Raw genomic sequence first — 21701 nt, 5'->3', positions numbered from 1 at the left:
CAAACAAAGCTTGTGGTTTCATGTGGGGAGGTGCTAAAAGAAAAGTCTCACACTGTAGTGTATACCAAGGAGCGTGACGAAGATGAGGAGAGTGTAGGTTCTTCATATCATATTACTGCACAAAGTGATCAAGATACTTCATTTCAGATAGAGATTGCCGAGAAGTTGGAGGACATCTCCTCGTGTTACCACATATCTTTCAATGATGGCGATCCTCGAGAGGATGAAGATGCCAGAGATGCTCCTCCAGAACTTGAAGAAGGGGTCAAGACCACAGTAGACTCTTTGAAAGAAGTTAATCTTGGTACTGATGAAGACCCAAGGCCCACCTACCTAAGTGTTTTTCTAACAGGTGATGAAGAAGATACTTACATGGAAATACTCAAAGAATATAGGGATGTTTTTGCTTGGAGTTATAAAGAGATGCCTGGATTAGATCCCAAAGTAGCAGTCCATCATCTAGCAGTCAAGAATGGTGCCCGTCCTGTTAAGCAAGCCCAAAGGCATTTCAGACCAGATTTGGTTCCTTCAATCGAAAATGAAGTCAACAAACTCATTGAAGCCGGCTTTATTCGTGAAGTTAAATATCCTGCATGGATTTCGAGTATCGTTCCCGTAAAAAAGAAGACTGGCCAAATTCGAGTTTGTGTTGACTTCAGGGATCTTAACAACGCATGCCCTAAAGATGATTTCCCGCTTCCTATCCCAGAATTGATGATTGATGCTACCACTGGTTACGAGGCGATGTCTTTCATGGATGGTTCATCCGGCTATAATTAACCAAATTCGCATGGCACCAAAAGATGAAGAACTTACTGCATTTCGTACACCCAAGGGTATTTATTGTTACAAAGTGATGCCTTTCGGTTTGAAAAATGCTGGTGCCACATATCAAAGGGATATGCAGAATATCCTTGATGATTTGCTCCACAAAAATGTTGAATGTTATGTGGATGACATGGTGGTAAAATCAAGAAAGAGGAGCGACCACTTGCAAGACCTGAGAATGGTGTTCGAGCGACTTTGGAGATATCAACTTCGAATGAATCCATTGAAATGTGCCTTTGGAGTTACTTCTGGAAAATTTCTTGGTTTCATTGTTCGACATCGAGGTATCGAAATTGATCAAGCCAAAGTTGATGCGATTTTGAAAATGCCCGAGCCTCGAAATATTCATGAGTTAAAAAGTCTGCAAGGGAAGCTAGCTTATATTAGGAGATTCATTTCGAATTTAGCTGGGAGGTGCCAACCATTCAGTCGTCTCATGAAGAAGGGTGCCCCTTTCGAGTGGGACGGAGCATGTACTAATGCCTTCGAGAATATCAAGTCATATTTAATGAAGCCTCCAGTTCTAGTAGCCCCTGTACCTGGAAAACCATTGATACTGTACATTTCAGCACAAGAAAGGTCGGTTGGAGCGTTATTGGCCCAAGAGAATAGCGAAGGGAAAGAAAATTCTCTTTACTACTTGAGCAGAATGATGACACCTAATGAGCTGAATTACACGCCAATCGAAAAGTTATGTTTGGCACTAGTCTTCTCGATTCAAAAGCTGAAGCACTACTTTCAAGCTCATAGTGTTAACCTCATTTCCAGAGCAAATCCCATCAAGTTTGTGATGTCAAAACTAGTCCTCAGTGATCGACTAGCAAGGTGGTACCTCCAGTTTCAACAATTTGAAATTACATACATCCCTCAAAAGGCTGTAAAAGGACAGGCATTGGCAGACTTTCTAGCAGATCACCCGATACCTGATGACTGGGAGCTAACCGATGAACTTCCCGACGAAAATGCAATGGTCGTTGAAATTCAACCTCCGTGGAAAATGTACTTTAATGGTGCTGCACAACGTGATGGAGCTGGTGCTGGTGCTGGTGTGGTGTTTGTTACTCCACAGGGAGAAGTTCTACCATACTCCTTTACTTTGACACAACGTTGCTCCAACAATGTCGCTGAATATCAAGCACTAATACTTGGACTTGAAATGGCCGTCGACATGAAGCAGTTGCAGTTACAAGTCTTTGGTGACTCTCAGTTGGTGATCAATCAACTCTTGGGAAGCTACGAAGTCAAGAAGCCTGAATTAGTCCCCTATCATGGTTATGCTCAGAAATTGATAGGATGGCTTGGTGATGTGACTCTTCAGCATGTTCCTAGGAGGGAAAATAAGAAAGCCGATGCTTTAGCTGCTCTAGCTTCAGCGCTTACTCTACCAGATCAAACACAAGTGACTATCTGTCAAAAATGGGTAGTACCTCCGTCAAATGAGGATGAAGGCGCGGAAAGTGAGCTTGAGCATCTCGTAGCTGTTTCTGAAGCTGCAAAGGAAGACTGGCGACAATCCATCGCTGACTACTTAATTTATGGGATACTGCCAGAAGACTTAAGAAAAAGAACTGAGATTCGTCGTCGTGCACCTCGATTCCTTTACTACAAGGATACCTTATATAGAAGATATTTTGAGGGGATACTCTTGCGATGTTTGGGGGAGGATGAAGCAGTCCAAGCTTTGCAAGAAGCATATTCAGGAGTATGTGGATCACATCAATCTGGACCAAAGCTCCACTTCCACATAAAAAGGATGGGATATTATTGGCCAACGATGGTGAAAGATTGCTTGGACTATGCTCAAAGATGCAAAGCTTGTCAGTTTCATGCGAATTTTATACACCAGCCGCCCGAAGCATTACACCCGACCGTCGCATCTTGGCCATTTGACGCTTGGGGGTTGGATGTCGTTGGCCCGTTGCCGAAATCTGCTGGTGGACACTTCTCAAAATGGGCCGAAGCTGTCGCTCTTAAAGAAGTGAAGAAGGAGAATGTTGCGAACTTCATCCGAGTAAACATCATCTACCGCTTCGGCATTCCTCGTTACATAATAACGGACAATGGCAAGCCATTTGATAACAAATTGATGAACAAGATTTGTGATCTCTTCGGCTTCAAGCAGTGTAAATCTTCTATGTATCATGCTGCCGCCAACGATCTAGCTCAAGCGTTCAATAAGACTTTGTGTAACTTGTTGAAGAAGGTCGTCTCCAAGTCCAAACGAGATTGGCATGAACGAATGGAAGAAGCTTTGTGGGCATATAGGACGACTTACCTCACACCAACGCAAGCAACCCCATACTCGCTTGCTTATGGAGTTGAAGCAGTCCTACCACTTGAGCGCCAAATACCTTCTTTACGACTTGCTATTCAAGAATGGCTCACCGAAGAGGAAAATGCTCGATTGCGTATTGCAGAGTTAGAAGCACTTGATGAGAAAAGGCTGGAGGCTCAACAAAATCTTGAATGTTATCAAGCCCGTCTATCTCGTGCCTTCAACAAAAAGGTTTGCTTGAGGTCCTTCCAAGTGGGAGATCAAGTCCTTGCAGTAAGAAGACCCATCATCGTTTCCCATAAGTCTGGGGGCAAATTCACCTCAAAATGGGATGGACCATATGTCGTACAAGAAGCATATTCAAGTGGCGCTTAAAAGCTTGTTGATGCGGATGGCCTAAGGATCGGTCCTATCAACGCAAAGTTCTTGAAAAAGTACTATCCTTGAAGCAAGATGACGCTCCTTAAGGCACGAGCATAAACTGCATGCAACTCCTGGCCCGCAAGAGTATAAACTGTGCACGGCCCAAGAAAATGTTCGCTAGGTTGAAAATCTCGCAAAAGGCAGCCTAGGCAAAAGTTAGGACACAAAAAAAAATGTCCGCTAGGTTGAAAACCCCGCAAAGGGCAGCCTAGGCAAAAGTTAGGACACAAAAAAAAAAGAAAAAAAAAAAGAAAAACTCATTTTTTATGAACTACGGTATGACTTGATCCTCTTCACCGAGGTACGTAGGCGCTTAGAGTTTTATTCTAAGTTCAGTCGCATGAGTAAAAAAAAAGACGCACCCCCCTATGCGTTGTTCAAAATGAAGTTCGCCTGACCAGGCGCATGGAGATCGTACATACAAGTATCCTTCTTTTTCAATTTGGACTCTCACTAAATATCAGTAATCCAACGAAGGCAAACCTCCATGACAAATGGGTTTCTCCAATGGAATGACTGTAATCTCTTAGCAAGTGGTTAAATCAAGGAGTTAAAGTCTGCAAAATCATTGGTCTCCAAATTGAAGGCCTCAAATCCGGCAACTCTTTGAGTTGAGGTCCAAAGCCATCGCAACTGCAAGGCGAAGCCTTCAAATATGTTAGTCTTCAAGATAAAGTTTTAAATTCATCATATCTACAAGTTGAAGTCTTAGAATCCAGCAAGCCTTCAAATTCAATCCTTCAAATCCATCAAGTTTTCAAGATGGAATAAAAAACAAATCTAAGTGGATTTCCTGAATTTATCTGGGATGATCCAGAGGGTTTCCAACTTTGATTTTTGGATACATATTAGATTAGTAAGTCTAGTTTCCTGAGAATTTAGAGGCTCATGATTTTGATGTTCCTAAATCGAGATATGAATTTTCTCGACGAAACTGCGCAAATCTGGAACTATCGACGTTTTAGCATGTATTGTCAACTTCTTGAATTTATCTGGAACTATTCAGATTATTGTTGGCTTTTATTTTTGGGTACATTCTAGATCTATAAGTCTAGTTTCTTGAGAATTTTGCGGCTCGTGATTTCAACGCCCTTACGTCGAGATATGAATTTGTTTTGCGAGACTGCTCGAATCTGAGAAATATCGGCGTTTCAGCATGTAGATCCAAATTCTTGAATTTATCTGGGATCTATATGTTTGTTGACATTGATTTTTGGATACATGCTATATTTATGAGTCTAGTTTCTTGGGAATTTTGCAGCTCGTGATTTCAACGCCCCTACGTCGAGATATGAATTTGTTTGGCGAGACTACTTGAATCTGAGAAATATTGGCGTTTCAGCATGTAGAGCCAAATTCTTGGATTTATCTGGGATGATCTATATGTTTGTTAACATTGATTTTTGGACACATTCTAGATTTATGAGTCTAGTTTCTTAGGAATTTTTCGGCTCGTGATTTCAACGCCCCTACGTCGAGATATGAATTTTTTTGGCGAGACTTCTTGAATCTGAGAAATATTGGCGTTTCAGCATGCAGAGCCAAATTCTTGGATTTATCTGGGATGATGTATATGGGATTATACAACGAGCTAAGCATGGTAGCGCAGACGCAATTTTGGCATGATGATGGTTTGGTGCTTGGAGTGACCACATCTTGGATGATCGATTAGAATTTTGGGTTTTCTGGGACGTCCAATTTGCTATATGAAGCGGACTCCTCAAAGAAGGCCACAGACTCGCATATCACCGAGCTAGTATGGTATGAATCAAGAATCTAGTTTGGTCTGCGCCATCTTCAGTCTCAACTACGAGATGCCTTAGTTTGGTGGATGGGGAAGTGTAGTGTCTGAAGTAAACCATCTCTTCAAGTTGCAAAGGACAAGAGAAGTTATTAGTAGCAGACTTGGACGTATATCCATAGGTACAAAGACCTTGACAAATGAACTCCCTAAATTCTTAAGGCGGGGACGAGTATCCATCCCTGTGCGCCGTAAGATTACCTTACCGTTCTTAGGGCGGGGACGAGTGTCCATCCCTTTGCGCCGTAAGATTACCTTACCGTTCCTAGAGTGGGGACGAGTATCCATCCCCGTGCGCCGTAAGATTACCTTACCGTTCTTAGGGCGGGGACGAGTGTCCATCCCTTTGCGCCGTAAGATTACCTTACCGTTCCTAGAATGGGGACGAGTATCCATCCCCGTGCGCCGTAAGATTACCTTACCGTTCTTAGGGCGGGGACTAGTATCCACCCCTTTGCGCCTCAAAACTATCTTCTTCATGCATGAGTCCTTGCGCCTCAAAACTATCTTCTTCATGCATGGGTCCTTCCCTTGAACAAGAACTCATCATTATCGTTTGGACAAAAAATAAAAAAAGGGAGAAACAATGCAATAAAATAAACGCTGAAAAAAAAAATTACCTGTCAAAGGCGGACTCTGGTTGATGCTAACAATAGTAACAAATTAGAGCAGCCCGCACCCTTATATAGATAACCAAAGGCGGTTGTTGCTATGTATATTTACGATGTGGGAACATATGTTTAAGGCGGCAACTAGGTATTGTCTGTTTCCAACATGGAATAATTTGTCTGATTCTTCCGTGTCCGAAAGGAACTCAACTGGAAGTTGTTTGATTTCTACTTGGAATGATCGGGATCAAGTAAGAATATCCTACAATGCTACTACGTGTGTCACTTCAAAGCAATTAATGAGGGAGAAAATTGGAGCTCACGTGCAGCTTTGAATTCAATAAATAAAAGGGGACATTTCAGTTAAATTTGTTTACTCATGATAGCCACACGCGAACTGCACATAACCAAGTTCTTCCTTGATTTGGTAATATTATTTTGAGTTACAAAATTGGAAGAGGCATGCGTGAATAGATAAATAAGACCTGTTTTACTTATACTTCAAGGCTTGTCTCCGAATTCAGCAAATCTATGCTCCTGACGAATCTTGAAATAGGGGCATTTGTGGACAATGAAATTTTATTAAATTTAAATTTATAAAGAAATTTGGATTATATTAAATTCAAGATATGTTAGTCCAAACAAATATATGGGCTAGTATAATTGAATTGGTTATCTTAGTCCAAAATTCAATTTCTTTGGGCTAGTCCGATTAATTGGGCTATAAATAATGAGCCCACTTTGTCAAGCCCAAGATATCATCTTACCCAAGAGGCCCAAATTGGTGCCACATGTCAAATGACGTGGCACGCCAAGTCAAACGAAGGAGCCAATAAGATCACGCCACGTGTCAAAATGATGCAGCATGCCTAGTCAAATCAAAGGCCAATGAAGATGCGTCACGTGTACAAGTGACATGTTCCGGCCAATCAAATATCGACAGGTCAGCTTAAATCTGATTGGTCGAAAGAAGTCTGTCCTTATCACAACTCCTCCATCCTACAACTATAAATAGGGGTCTCATAATTCATAAAAAGGACAGAAATTCTAACAAGAAGCAAGAGAGAGCTCGTGGATCAAACGCTGCGGATTTCTCTACAAGCTAAAAGCATTCAAGCATTCAAGTATTTCTCTAGAAGTTTTAGAGATCCAGACGAAGATTCAAGATCAAGCTTCAAGCCCTTGAATCCAAGTACAAGTTCAAGATCAAGACCACCAGATTCAAGATCAAGCTCAAAAGCCTTTGAATTCAAGCACAAGCCAAGATCAAATCCATCAAGTTCAAGAATAAGCTCAAAAGCCCTTGAAATTATTGTTGAAAAGACGAATCAGAGGAATCATAGAGATTGTAACACTCATATTCTGAAATCAAATACAAAGATTGTTGCGATATTTTCCTGTCTCGATTATTATTTTCTCGACGCAAATTTTATTGTCTACAAATTGCTTTGTGCTACATGAATTAAAAGCCAATCTAAAGGCATGTAAATTTGGACATTATGTTGGTTCAAGAATTTGATCAGACAACAATTACATCAAGTTAGCTCGTGTATCTATTTTTAATTATGATTTGGTCTTTTTTCCTGTATATAGTTTCTTTCTTTTGTCGTTGGATTTTCATGAGTCTCAATTCTTATGTCTGTTTGCACCTTCTAGAGCATTGAAAGCTCAAGCTTAAATTTTTAGGTATCATGATTTATGAAGGTTTAAGATGATTCAATTCTTAGTTTTTTTTTTTCTCTAATATTAAATATCACCATTACCACAACACATAAAATAAAAAAGACAATTGTCCATTTTTATGATTGGATATTTTTATTTTGTTTTAGGAGGTTTCTTTTAGATCCTACTATATTGAGATGTCGTATTTGGAAACTTGTTCACATGGGCCTATTTCTGCTACCACATGATAAAGTCATTGTTTTAAATTTGTTTCTTTTACATTTTGTGGTACGCTCGAATACATATGTATTTATTATTTTGTTCTACTCAGGAACATGTTGTCAAATAAATTTATCCTTAAATTTAGTTATTAGTCTATTTTGCAAAAATAGTTTCGGGACAATTATTTAAATTAGTTAGTATGGATTAATTTCGTTAAGTAGTATCCTCCCTAGGGGGTTGCTATAGCAAAACCGCGATAACGACAAAGATTGTGCGAGTATAATGTGATAGAATAAGACCCTAGGCTTACAAAAGAATTCTTGGTTCATAGAAGTATTAAACTTCATCAATTATTCTATAAGTTTAATCTTATTTTATCTAGGTCTAGTTCATAGTCTATGAGACACCAGATTCGATTCATTATGCTCATATGTTAAACCCAACAAAACTTCTCATTTTATTCTATTCCTTATTATTCTTTCTAAGATAGCGGGGGATTGTTGTAAAAATGTTTTTTATCTCAACAAGAAATATCATTGCTGAAATTACTTTTGTAAGACAATTAATCCTACTTCATAAATAGCCATCAATTGGCCATCATTCCTAATTCAATTCTAACTCCATGATAGTCATTTGCTAGTCCATTTGACTACTTGGATTAATGGCTTTTAACACTCAATTGAATAGCCATTAAAAACTTTATTATACTATAATACATAACATTACCCTCTGCTCAATTGATTACCTATATAATCTCCTTGAGTTCATTTTGAAGAGGTAGTAAAAAAAAAAAAAAGAGATAATCTTCAGCCATTTTCATGTCATGTTCGTATAACCACAAATATATTTCTTTGTCTTCTTTTTGTGTGACAAAGATATATGAAAGACAAAATATTCCTACCATATTTTAGTGTGATGGGTTTTCTTCTTTAATCTTTATTAGATTTTGGCTTCTAATTTTGTACTACAAGAGCTTATTGAATCCTGAAGAATATACTCATATCGGGTGAAATATCCTTAAGGACAGTGTCTTAATTGACATGCCTCAAGCTATGAAAAATTCTCTACAACATTCGTAATTAAGTATTTTCCATAAAATTTTCAACAGTTGTGACGTTGGTGAGGCTGCATAGTGAGAACTTTATTTTGTTTTGTAACCAATAGCCCCCTTAGTAAATTTGGATAGTCCAAATTCTTGCTTTCATTCAAATAGCTTAGAGCCCGTTTGGATTGGCTTATAAGTTGCTTATAAGCTGTTTTCAGTTTTTTTGAGTGTTTAGCTGGTCAGCTTAAAGTCATTTTGTGCTTAAAATAAGCTCAAAAAAATAATTGAATCCATTTGACTTAACTTATCTAAAATAATTTTTATTTTTTTAACTTATAAATTGTTTGCAGCTTATAGGCATAAGTCCATCCAAAAAGGCTCTTATTGTTTAACTCAAATGGGTTTACGTAGAGCAAAAGGCATGACCAGATGATATTACCCAAAAGAAAGAAAAAGAAAAAGAAAAAAGTTAAAAGAAAAAAAAAAAGACCAAAAGAATTGCATAAATTACAACCATGTCCTTCAAAAAATCTCTGGAACTAGCGATTACTTAATTGGTTAAACAAGCCTAAAATATAAAAAGAGAGATTCAAAGATATTTTCGTCATTACCCACCTGAGGAACACAAATAGGCAATAGCCCCCCAAATATTCTTTCCTGGTCAATTAATTCCCCGCAAACCAAACACCGACTATACACAATATCTCCATCTCCATAAAATGAAGAAATCAACGGTGAAAAATAGAGGAATCCAAACGGAACCGTTAAAGCTGACGGAGCCGGAGATGAACGCGGCTTTACAACTTATTCAGCTTAGCGGCGATTCCGACAATAGCAGCCGTGGCAATATTTACAATAACGCCGGCGACAGTTCAAGAGTAGTAGAAGAAAGCGTTGGCGACACGGCGGAGGTATCATCTTCAACAGCCGTCAATATGGAAGAGAAAGCTTCTCCTTCACCTAAGAAAACGAAGTTTCGATCTGTCGTGGCACTTTATCAGGTTACAAAACCTTTGATCCGTGAGAATAAACATCGCAAGTTTAAATCCTGAAACTAAATACTACTCCTATATATATTTGCCACGAAAAAAAAAAAGTTAAGGAAAAAAAAAGTAAATTAGTTCGTACTGTATGTATATTAATCGAACGATATTAATAAATGTTGGTATTGTAGATGTTTTTGGTGTAGTATGTAGAGTTATTATCCTTTAACTAACTGAACGTTCATGTGTGCTTTTGTTTCATTGGGTGGATTGGAGTACTCAACGGGGGAGATTTTCGTGTGTTCTAGAATATTCTTGTTAATTAAGCTTGCAGTTTGATTTCACACTTTCTGACATAGCAAATTAATAAAATCAATGACAAGTGAGGGATGGCTCAGTGGTTAAGCACCTCCACCCACGACCGGTAGGTCCTGGGTTCAAGTCACACTGGAGGGGAAGTGTGGAAACACTATAAATCCTCCTAAAATGGGAGGGGAAAAAAAGAAAAAAGAAAAAAAATTAATAAAATCAAAATATTGGAAGGTTAATTTGACTTGCATATGATAAAGATAATCTAATTAATTCGTTTAATTGTTTGATGATTACTTTGTGTTACATGAATTAAAAGCCAATCTAAAGGCATGTAAATTTGGACGTTATGTTGGTTCAAGAATTAGACAACAATTACATCAAGTTAGCTCGTGTATCTATTTTTAATTATGATTTGGTCTTTTTTCCTTGTATATAGTTTCTTTCTTTTGTCGTTGGATTTTCATGAGTCTCAATTCTTATGTCTGTCTGCACCTTCTAGAGCATTGAAAGCTCAAGCTTATATTTTTAGGTATCATGATTCATGAAGGTTTAAGATGATTCAATTCTTAGTTTTTTTTTTTTTTTTTTGTCCCTAGCAAACATGCAAAATACACATTATCAAGTTGAAAGCCTTTAACACGTTCATAGAAATTCCTTCCACTACTCAAGGGATCATAAATCTCCCTAGGATGTAGCCCGGTGTTAGCTCAATCAACAAAAGTTGAGGGAATTGTGACTTAGATCACATGTTCAAACCCTACGCTAGGGAAACTAAGTCTAGTATTTAAGTGGATAAGGATAGAGGGCGGTTCAATCATTTCCGAGCTTTTTAAGGTTGCAGTTGGCTTGAAGGGTTGACTCAGATGGATTTCTCGATCACCCAGAAAAAAGCTCCATTGGATACAATATCCTTCATATTCCAGACACATGCATAGCTTAGAACTTAGAAGGGTAAACTATAAAAATATATATACCTTAAATTCAAGTATTTTAGTTTGTCATGTTTTTGAATGTGTAACTTCAACAATTATCTTGATACAACAGATAAGATGTTACGTTTTCTTCCCACATTTTGTTAAAAAAATTAACTTTTGCCGTATGGTGGCAGTTCCCTTTTTATAGCAAGAGAATAGTTTTCTTCCCACATGTATTCACCTTTTGATTGCTAAAATGAGTCGTTTCCCCTTCTTATAGAGAAGAAAAAGAAAGAAGACACCCCATTTGGTAAAACCTGTGTGAAGATTGTTTTTTGAAGTAGAAAGATGATGATACTCAAAAAGTCAAAATTAATAAAGGGAGTACATGTAGCTGCACCATAACGTAACAAGGTTGTGGAGTAATAAATATCCCTTCATCTCAGCGATCTCGAGTTCGAGGCTTATTTGTTACATAATCGCTTTGTACTACATTATTTGAATTCATTATGTCGAAGTCTAGGAATAGTGGACGCTTCTTAAATTCGCGTAAGAATACTACAGAATATAAAATATTTTTGCCAATTTTTTGTATCAAAATGTTGAATTCAAGATTCTTTTAATCACCAAATAAGTTAGAAGTGGAAACTTTAAAGGGAGGAGTCTATTAGTGCGATTTTAAAGAGGTGGCTAGAAAAGATAAATTTCTTCTCAAAATCATTCGCATTAATAGGAAAAGACCATAAAAATAGATTTGTTGTATGTTTCACTCGAATTTAAAGCACAAAGTCAGTATATTTTTTTATTTTTATTTTGAAAAAGACATAAGTGACATTTATGTAAAAAGAACAATAAACGGCAAATTTTCATAACTTTCTCAATTAATAATAAATACCACTATTACCACAACACATAAAATTTTAAAAAATTTAAAAAATTTAAAACTTGGTGATAATTGTCATTTTTTCATACCATTGGATTTTAAAAGCCCGTCTTGTCTTTATTCAATAAGCAATAAACTTTGAAAATCAAAACTGAATGAATGTAGTTTTCAAGGACAATGGAGGAGTTATCTATTAGGAAGGGGATCCAATTGGTTCATGAAAAATGACAATAAAATTTATTTTTATATATATCTTATATTGTTAAATTCGCTTGCCATAAATCCTGGCCAAGTTATTGTTCAAGGGAATAACTCAATGAGACATATAAACATGATATAGAAATTGATTTTTTGATGTCTTCATTTAATTCATCAATTTCTCATAAATTCTCCAACCATTGTATTGCAAAAAGGAAAAAAGTGAATGTTTCTCAATTCAACTTAAGATTGTGTTTCTATTTTATTTTAATATCTTTCGAAGTTTTAAATAATATTACAAATATAGTGTTTCAAGTGTGCCAAACATTTATTATTTTCTATGTCTAAACAAGTTTATGGAGAGGGGACATGACCCAAAATACAAAATGAAAAGAACTTTAGTTTTAAAGCAATCTAACTAGAATGTATTGCTGTAAAAAAATACTACTACATTTATCACCATCTTAATGACCTACATAAATTGTGTAGTAAATTTGACTATTTAAACTGAATGTCAAGTTTGATTAATTTTTTGAAAACTACTTAAGTTTATTAGGTCAAAGACTAGAAATAATTGACGTTTATTGATTTAGGTAGTGAATCCTATTGGTCAAATTGAATAGCAAACCTGATAAACTTTTTTAGGACAATTTGAATTCATTTTGACTTATAGCCTGTTTGGCCAAGCTTCTAAAAACAGCTTATTTTAAAAAGTACTTTTTTTGAAAAGTAATTTTGGCTAAAAGCAGTTTGTGTTTGGCCAATTAATTTAAAAAGTACTTTTGAGCAGTCATTAGTGTTTGGCCAAGCTTTTAAAAAATGCTTCTATGTGTATTTTTCTTAAAAGTACTTTTCAAAAAAGTGCTTTTGGGCAAAAATTATTCTTTTTAGCTTCTGAAAAACTACTTCTGCTACTCCTCAAAAGCACTTATTTTCTCTCAAAAGCTTGGCCAAACACCTCACTTTTTTTAAAATAAGTACTTTTGGGGGGGAAATAAGTTTGGCCAAACAGGCTATTAATCTAAAAATTGTATTCACTTATTTTAATTAGCATAAGTATATTACTAAATTGTTATATTCTTTTCTAGAGAATAAGAGAATAGATGTCTATTAATTATATTTGAGTTTTAAAAATTTAATCACCAAAATAAAACAAGGTGAGCTAATAAATTTGAACAAGAGAATATATTATAGCGTAATTGTGATTGATTTTTTGTAAGAAAAATACTACTACCTCTATCACCATATTAACGGCCTACTTAAATTCTATAGTGAATTTGACTTATTTAAACTGAATGTCAAGTTTGGTTAACTTTTTGAGAACTAACTAAATTTATTAGGTCAAAGTCTAGAAATTGATAGTTATTAAATTAGATAGTAAATCTGATTGCTCAAACTGAATAGCAAGCCTGATAAACTTTCTTTTAGGACAATTTAAATTCATTTTGACTTAATTTAAGAATTGTATACACTTAAATAAATTAGCATAAGAATATCACTAAATTGCTATATTCTTTTCCTATAGAATAGATTTACTAACTATATTTTTGAGTTTTTAAATGTTAATCACCAAAATAAAACACGGTGAGCGAATAAATTTGGATAGGAGAGTTTATTATAGTGTAATTGTGAAAAGGTCGCAAAAAAGAATATCAAGTAAACTTTCTCTAGAAAGTCAGTCATTTTAAAAGACCATAAGAAACAGAGTTATTGCGTATTCTACTTAAAGCAAAAGACATGAAAATACTGTAAAATTTTAAAATAGGACAAGTGCAAAAATCGTTAAAAACAATAAATGATGAGTTTAACAACTTTCTCAATGAGTGTTAAATATCATTATAACTACAATAACTAAAACGAAATTCTTCACAATAATTTACTGAAAACTCTCGTATGTTTATACCGTTGCATTTTTAAAGTCCTTTTGATCTTTATTCGACAAAAAGTAAATCTGAATTACTGAAATCGAAAAAATTCTCAAGAAACAACTCCGCAACCAAGAGGAGTTTAGTTTCAAGTTTTCAGAGCAATATCTAAGCGACCAAGAGGAGGCATTCTAATTAAAAGTCATTTTGGCCTTTTCCTGATGAAAATTGGCCGAAAAGTTCCTATTTTAATTAGATAATTACTTGAATCAATTTTTAAAAAAAAATAAGCACAAAATCAGGCATATTAATTAAAAAGAATGATACAAAAAAGAGTTGTCACGTGTTTCGCTCAAAGTTAAAGTACAAAACCACATTATAATTTTTCTAAAAGTTGACATAAGGGTCAAGTGCGTAAAACAACAAAACGGCTGATTTATTTAAATTTCTCAATTAATGTTAAATATGATTATTACCAAAGTACATAAAATGAAAAATTATTTGCAATAATTGGTTTAGGATTCTCATCTCTTCCATTTTGTTATAATCTAAGAATTATAGACATTTAGGACTAGCACAGAATATGAATAAATCATATATTATTCTTTCCCTAAAAAAAAAATTACTAACTATATTTGAACTTTAATCATCCAAATGAAACAAGACGAGTAAATAAATTGGAAAAGAAGAGTTTACTATTGTAATTATGAAGATATAGTTAGAAAAGAATATCAAGTAAAATTTAGGGAAAACAACACAAAATACCCCTCGAATGTAAAATATTTACTCGCTCATGCCTCCTCCAAAACAAATTTCTGTTCTTATCCAACAGGGCGAAAATATTTACCCGAGTACCCTCTCGCCCAAAACCCTTCCTCTATGCTGCCACCGAAATATATTTATATATCATGATGGTAACATGGAGGACTAAGAGAAGAATTGAAGCAGTCCTCCATGATATCATTTCAGTATATTTATGTATCACGATGGTATCACGGAGGACTGAGGAGTGTCTCATTGAAGGATTGAAGCGGTCCTCCACGATACTATCACAGTATATGTATATAAGATGATGGTATCATAAAAGTTTTTTTTTTTCTTTAGAAAAATGTGTGTTTTGAATAAATCAACGTTATACCGTCTCGGTATATTTATATACCATGTTGGTATCATAATTTTGAGGACATTTCGGGTAAATAGTTTTAGGGGCATAAAAGTAAGAGGGGTATGGACGGATAATTATTCTATTTTCAGGGGACAGCGACGTTCTTTTTAATTTTAAGGGGGCAGCGGCGTTCTTTCCCCTAAAATTTATGTAGAAAATCAGCTACCTTAAAAAAACCATAAAAAATTGACATGTTGCGTATTTAACTCAAAATTAAACACATGAAGACATAAATACCAAAAAGGAAAGAAATAAATGGAAGATTTAAATAACTTTCTCAATTAGTTGTAAATGTCACTATTATCACAACACATAAAAGGAAATTCTTGGCAATAATTAATCTAAGGAACTTCCGCCTTCTTTAAAATATCTTGAACAGTTCATGTAGGTTGAGCCCCTTTTTCAAGGAAATATAAAATAGCAGGAACATTTAAATAAGTTTGATTCTTTATCGGATCATAAAAACCCACTTTACGAAGATCTTTTCCTTCTCTTCGGGATCGAACATCAATTGCAACGATTCGATAGACGGCTCATTGGGATAGAGGTATGTTCATACTGTTGCATTTTAAAAGGCATTCTCGTCTTTATTCCATAAGCAATAAATATCAATTATACAAATTTAACAAATGTAGTTTTCAAGAAGACAGCTCAGTAGCCAAGAGCGCACATATAAAAGCGAGACACAGATTCATTCGCTACTTCAATTCAAGTTTTCAAAATAATATTGTAGCGGGCAAGAGGAGGTGGTTTTGAAACAGTAGGGACGACACTATTCTGCTTCTTCATTTAATTCAAGTTTTTAAGGAAATAACTCAAACGCTCAAGAAGAGACATAGAAACACGACAAATTAAGATGATATTGATTTGCTTCTTCATTTATTCAATCCATTTTTACTCGTTAATTCTCTTACAATGAAGGATTCAGATTATGTGATGGTGAGTTTGATTCTATCGAAATCTCATTTTATCATTTAATGTTTTTCCTTTTTTGCCCTTGTTCACCACCTATATATTGATGATTCGATCTAGCAACTATCACTGCTTTAGGAGATATACTATCTCAGGTCTTTTTGGTTTCTTTTTCCTTGTTCTGAATTGATAGATCATATCTAATAAACATTTTTTTTTTCTTCTATTGTTTCATTTATCGGTTTAGATATGTATCATATATGAATAGTCTTCTCTAAACACAACAATTTATTGCAAATGTTCACATCTCACACACACACACACAAAAAAAAAAAAAAAAAAACACACAAAGGTAACGGAATCAAATATACCTGCTTAAAAAAAAAAAAAATATATATATATATATATATATATATATACCTGCTTCGTCTTTGTTTAGAAAATGTTTGGTCCCAATTTTTACTTCCTTGCCTTTGTAATATTTAATAAAATTGATTTTTTCTTTTTCATTTTTAGTTATAGATTTGACGGCCACATGTATCAATGTTTTAGTATCTTTGCTCCACATTTTTGTATTAATATATGCTCGATCTAATTATGTTTGACATAAGCAAAACATAACAATGATTGGAAAAAAGTTTTTTCCCCTTTTTTATCCATAATTCATACAATGGGACATTATTATCCTGGTGTAATTTTTCTGAACAGAAAAAAAAAAAAAAAAAAAAAAAAAAAAAAAAAACAAGCAGAAGTGCTTTTTTTCCAGATTTCTAGAATTGGTATGAAAATAATCTCATTTATTTTTGGAATTTGAACTCACTAGTACGGAGGGAAGAACTTACTTTGTGCCAGTATGAGTTTTTAAGTTAAATAGTTCTTTGATAGATTTTGCTATCTGTTTTAAATCCACAGCATATGCGAATTGCAAAAATTGAAAGAGAAAAAGGATGCGAATAAGAAAAAGAAATCTAAAAGAGGGTAAAGATGCAGGCTACCATGTACAACAAGAAATGGCAGAGAGTACAGTGCAAAGTTCTAATACCATTGACCTCACCATTAAGGTAATTCATATCTTTTGTTCATCTAATTATTTCATTTTTCTGTTTTCAATTTATGGAACATATCTAATTAATTTTTAAAGACTACAGTCAAACCTCTTAATAATGGCATACTTATATAACAATACCTCTCTATAACAACTAAGTTTTTTTTGGAATCGACTTTTTTATGTTATATTTTACCTCTTTATAACAACCATCTATAACAATACCTCTTTGTATAATTACCTTTCTATAATAACTATTTTATTTTTTTGGTGATATAATGATTAATCATTTTTATATGAATAGAATCTCTAAGATTACCAATAATAGGTCTACAGATTTTGACCAGATATATTGATACTTTAATATACTGTTTATGACAAAGAATATTAATTATATGAAAATATATTTCCATCATCAAAAGATTTTCCTTCGTTATACAAAGTGCGATTAAGCGTAGGATTTGACTATTAAGGATAAAAAAAAATTATAGATTTTATGCATCTTTATTGCCTACAAAATTGAAATATTATTTAAATGTCAATGCTTTTATAGGTGTATAACAACCATTTGCTATAGCAGTAAAAAAAAATTGGACCCAACAATACTATTAAGAGAGATTTGACTATATCATAAACAAAATTGAAGGAAGCTTGTTATTTTTCGGACCACATATTCGATCCATTTTTCCTTCTCTACCATAACACATATTGATTTTAGTTTTTATTTAACTGTGAACCTTTTAATATTAAGGTAAGAATTTACTTTGTGCATACATGAATTTTGAATTTAGATAACTCATTCATCTTGGTCTTTGTATTATGTACATAATATATTTCCTATCTCTAGTCGCTCCACAAAAATAAAAAAGAAAGTTGTAAGGAGATGATACAAAATGGGAGACCTGAAGAATCGAATGAAAGCAAAAAGGAAAAGGAGCAAGAGGGATCTTTTCAAGAGCAAGAGGCACTGCTTGAAAAACGACAAGCAGAAGAAGACATTAATGGTATTTTAGAAATTTTGTATCTCACAATTGACTTATATTAATTCTTTTAAATTATTTTAATGTGGAAGTAGAGACGAATACTAAATTTTAAGTAAGTAGATTTAGAGTATTAATTGATTACTGTGTTCATGTGTACCATTTCCTCATTGGTCTTGCATGATTTTCAGATGAGTTCGAGCTCAACATTATCATTAGTAACGATAATCTCCTCGATAATACAAATAGTAATATGAAGGACAATAACGACGATAATGGCTTGAATCTTCCCACAAGAGATGAAAAAGGTCAAAGTTACTATCGTTTGAAGCAAGGGATACCAAGGAGCGCAAAATTTCGTTCCATTATTAATATATACAAGGTGATTATTTTTTTATAAAAGATTGTTAAACTTATTTTAATTAATTAGCTCATCAAGTTTCCTTTTATTTTACAGTGTACGAATAGGCTCTCATCAGCCGAAGATGAATATAATTGGAGTCCCCCAGGTACTTTAGAGAACCATAAATATGACGTACATAATAAAGGTAAATCAGGAAAGGACCAAGAGGATCTTCCAAGAAGACATTATCCAACAAACAAAAGCAAAAAGATATTCATAGTACATATTAAATCAATTAATTCTACATTTTAAAAATGACTATAGTATTAGTTATTTTATTTTTCATTTGATTTTCAGGTGAGTTTGAGAGCTTTGGTGAAGACAACCCGGTGGATAATTCTAATCATACCTTAATGGACATCAACAATACATCAAAAAAAGACAAAAAAATTGGCACGATAACGAAGATCAATCCATCTCAATCTACAAAAAACAGGGAGTGGTTTGGCTTTGCACAAGGCCCTCGCAACAGAAAGAAGCTGGACTGTGATGTAAATAAAGAAATATCAAAGAATACGATGTTCAATTCCATTAATGACCTCTCCGAGGTAATTTATCATCGACTTATGCCTATTTAAGTTATGTTAACAACCACCACATGCACATCATGCTATTGAGCATGCATATTGTATTACACAATATATTTTTTATTCTTTGTCCAATCATTTATAACAAAAATAACCTTGATTTACAGGTGATAGAAAACGAAAGACTTGAAGAACACAACGAAAGCAAAACAGGAAAGGAGGACTCTTTCGAGGAGAAATTACGTAGCAAACAACAACAAAAAAACATCAATGGTACTTCAAAAAATTTACATCTCACAATTGATTTATATGAATTGATTTTTTTGTTTGAGAAAAGAGAGGTAAATCCTAGATTTCAAGTTATATATGTAGGTGCAAAGTATTAACACACCCGTTGTCCCATCTGATAATAGGTGCAGACTTAGCAATGTAAACATGTATCTATATAGTTCGAGTTAATGTCAGTAAATATATTTATGCATACCTATTGATCCATGAAGGGTTGATCTGCCTATGTAAAAAGGGTGAGAGTTTTTGCGAGGATTGAGACTCTTGACCTAGAAGGCACAGGGTTTCGAGTTGTAGCCTAAAGTGCATGCAGGCATTAGATTGCAATTTCAATTTGATTTTTTGAACTTATTAATGTTCCGTGTGTATCATACCTTCTCATTTGGTTATGCATGATTTTCAGGTGAGTCTGAGCTCAATAGAATCACATGTGAAGATAGTATTTCAGATAATTCTGATCGTCTTTTAAACAATAATAACGTCAATTATTGCTCGAAACTTTGGACAAGAGATGAAAAAAATAGAAAATATCATATCACGCAAGGAATACCAAGAAGTATAAAATTTTGTTCAATCATTAACATATATAAGGTAATTCATATTTACCTTACGCTTATTTTCTTACGTGAATATTAAATATTTTCAACAAGTGTGTAATATTGTTGACAATGGTTTGTTCCTCGAATATTTGACAAAATAAAGAAATTGTTAAACTTATTTTGATTGTCTCATCAAGTTTCCTTGCAATATTTCACAGTGTACTAACAGGCTCTCACCAATCGAAGAGGAATATAATTGGAATCTCCCAATTGAAGAAGATCCATATATGAATATTTCGACAAAAGAAGATTCATGTAACAAAAAGAATGTTGGTTGTAAGAGAAAATTGGGAGAAAGCCAAAAAGGTAAGGGAGAAATGGATGCTACGACTTCTTCCACCTCCAAGATTGTATTTTAATTATTTCTTTGAAAGTTGAATTCATGTATCAATTCATTTGCAATTTTAAATTTAAGTCGCCTTACATACTTTGCGTTACTAACTTCCTTTTACAAAGGTTTATTTTAAAAATAAGTCAACAAGATCAGTGTTATCTTTCTCAATGAAAGATATTATTCACACTCAGCGTCTTCACCAAAACAATTATTCACATTCAACGTCTTCACCAAAACAATAAATGTGAGTATTTTTTTCATTTTCGAGGGAAATCCCAAACAAAATACTATGTCCAAATTCATGTTAATTATATTATAAGTTCGTCGAACTTATAATATTATAGCAAAAAATTATCAAACTAATTTTTCTAACCGTAAAATCAAACTATTCAACTTTCATTAATTTTCATAAAAATTCATTTTGGCCTTTTTTTGAATAAAATTGGCCAGAAAGTTCCTATTCTAGCAAAAAGTTATTAAAAAATAAAAAAGTTCCCCCCCCCCCCCTCCGACATGACCCGGCCCAATCTTTTAACTTTAACAAACGGACCGTTAAAATACTCTTCATGAAACCTACTATATTGAGGTGTGTCTCCCATTACATAGGCAATTACGGCATCATATGTCCACTTTATAGACTTCTCAATCTTAGATTTATCTAGCCTAATACCGCTATATTATGTACCCTCTACCAATTCAAGCATACTTCCATATAATTTTTTTTAATTTTACTAATATAGAATAAATATTCAGAAACACTAGTTACATGTTTATGTTGTATAGATTTCAACGAAAAAGTCAAACCCAACTGTAAAATCAGAACAAAAAAACGAGACAAAAAAATAGAACTTTATTGGTTTGATTTAGTTTATATATTTGAAAAAACAACATAATTAGCTCAGTATGGTATATGGAAAAATCGAAAGACCCTACTTGGTGTCCACCATGCCCCCCCCCCCCCCCCACCTCTCCCTTCCCCCCTTTTAAATAGAAAATAAAAAAATTAAAGCTAACTAAGTACAAATATTTTCCTAAAGAAAAGTAGATACCACCTCGATACACAATTTATTTGGCCTACTTAAATTTTGTAGTGAATCTGATTATTCGAATTGGATTAACTTTTTGAGAATTATTTGAATTCATTTTGTCAAAATCTGGGAATTGTAGATAAAATTAAATTAGCATAAGAATGCTACTGAATGATTAAATTATTTTTCCAAGAAAATAATATATTCAAAAATCAGTCACCTTAAAACGACCATGGAAAAGAAAGCCGGAGCATATTTCACTCAAAGCTAATAGCACAGAATCACTATAACTTTTCTTTAAAAAAAAAAAAGACATGAGTGCCAAATTAGTTAAAAAAAATAAATGGCATTGTAATAACTTTCTCAATTTAGTGTTAAGTATCACTATTACTGCAATAGAT

General features: G+C 34.0%; 2 protein-coding genes across 2 annotated transcripts; both read left to right on the top strand.

The window, feature by feature from the left end:
- Positions 1-1264: 1264 nt before the first annotated feature.
- LOC132644609 (uncharacterized) lies at positions 1265-4794 on the top strand. The gene is made up of 2 exons (XM_060361210.1): positions 1265-3246; positions 4788-4794. Exons 1-2 carry the CDS (start codon positions 1265-1267, stop codon positions 4792-4794), a joined length of 1989 nt encoding a protein of 662 aa, XP_060217193.1.
- An 11980-nt stretch (positions 4795-16774) lies between these two features.
- Positions 16775-18776, top strand: LOC132644608 (uncharacterized). The gene is made up of 4 exons (XM_060361208.1): positions 16775-17157; positions 17989-18145; positions 18313-18503; positions 18579-18776. The coding sequence occupies exons 1-4, from the start codon at positions 17044-17046 to the stop codon at positions 18774-18776; spliced, it is 660 nt and encodes a 219-aa protein (XP_060217191.1). The 5' UTR covers positions 16775-17043.
- The last annotated feature ends 2925 nt before the right edge of the window (positions 18777-21701 follow it).

The sequence above is a fragment of the Lycium barbarum genome, chromosome 6 (assembly GCF_019175385.1).
Source record: "Lycium barbarum isolate Lr01 chromosome 6, ASM1917538v2, whole genome shotgun sequence".
NCBI lineage: Eukaryota > Viridiplantae > Streptophyta > Magnoliopsida > Solanales > Solanaceae > Lycium > Lycium barbarum.
This window is presented reverse-complemented; position numbering and strand designations above follow the sequence as displayed.

Bases quoted from the DNA above. Each gene is read 5' to 3' on its own strand.
- LOC132644609 (XM_060361210.1), top strand. From the start codon at position 1,265: ATGAAGAAGGGTGCCCCTTTCGAGTGGGACGGAGCATGTACTAATGCC.
- LOC132644608 (XM_060361208.1), top strand. From the start codon at position 17,044: ATGCGAATAAGAAAAAGAAATCTAAAAGAGGGTAAAGATGCAGGCTAC. The intron at 17,158-17,988 runs GTAATTCATATC...TCCTATCTCTAG, and splicing joins CCATTGACCTCACCATTAAG to TCGCTCCACAAAAATAAAAA. The intron at 18,146-18,312 runs GTATTTTAGAAA...CATGATTTTCAG, and splicing joins AGCAGAAGAAGACATTAATG to ATGAGTTCGAGCTCAACATT.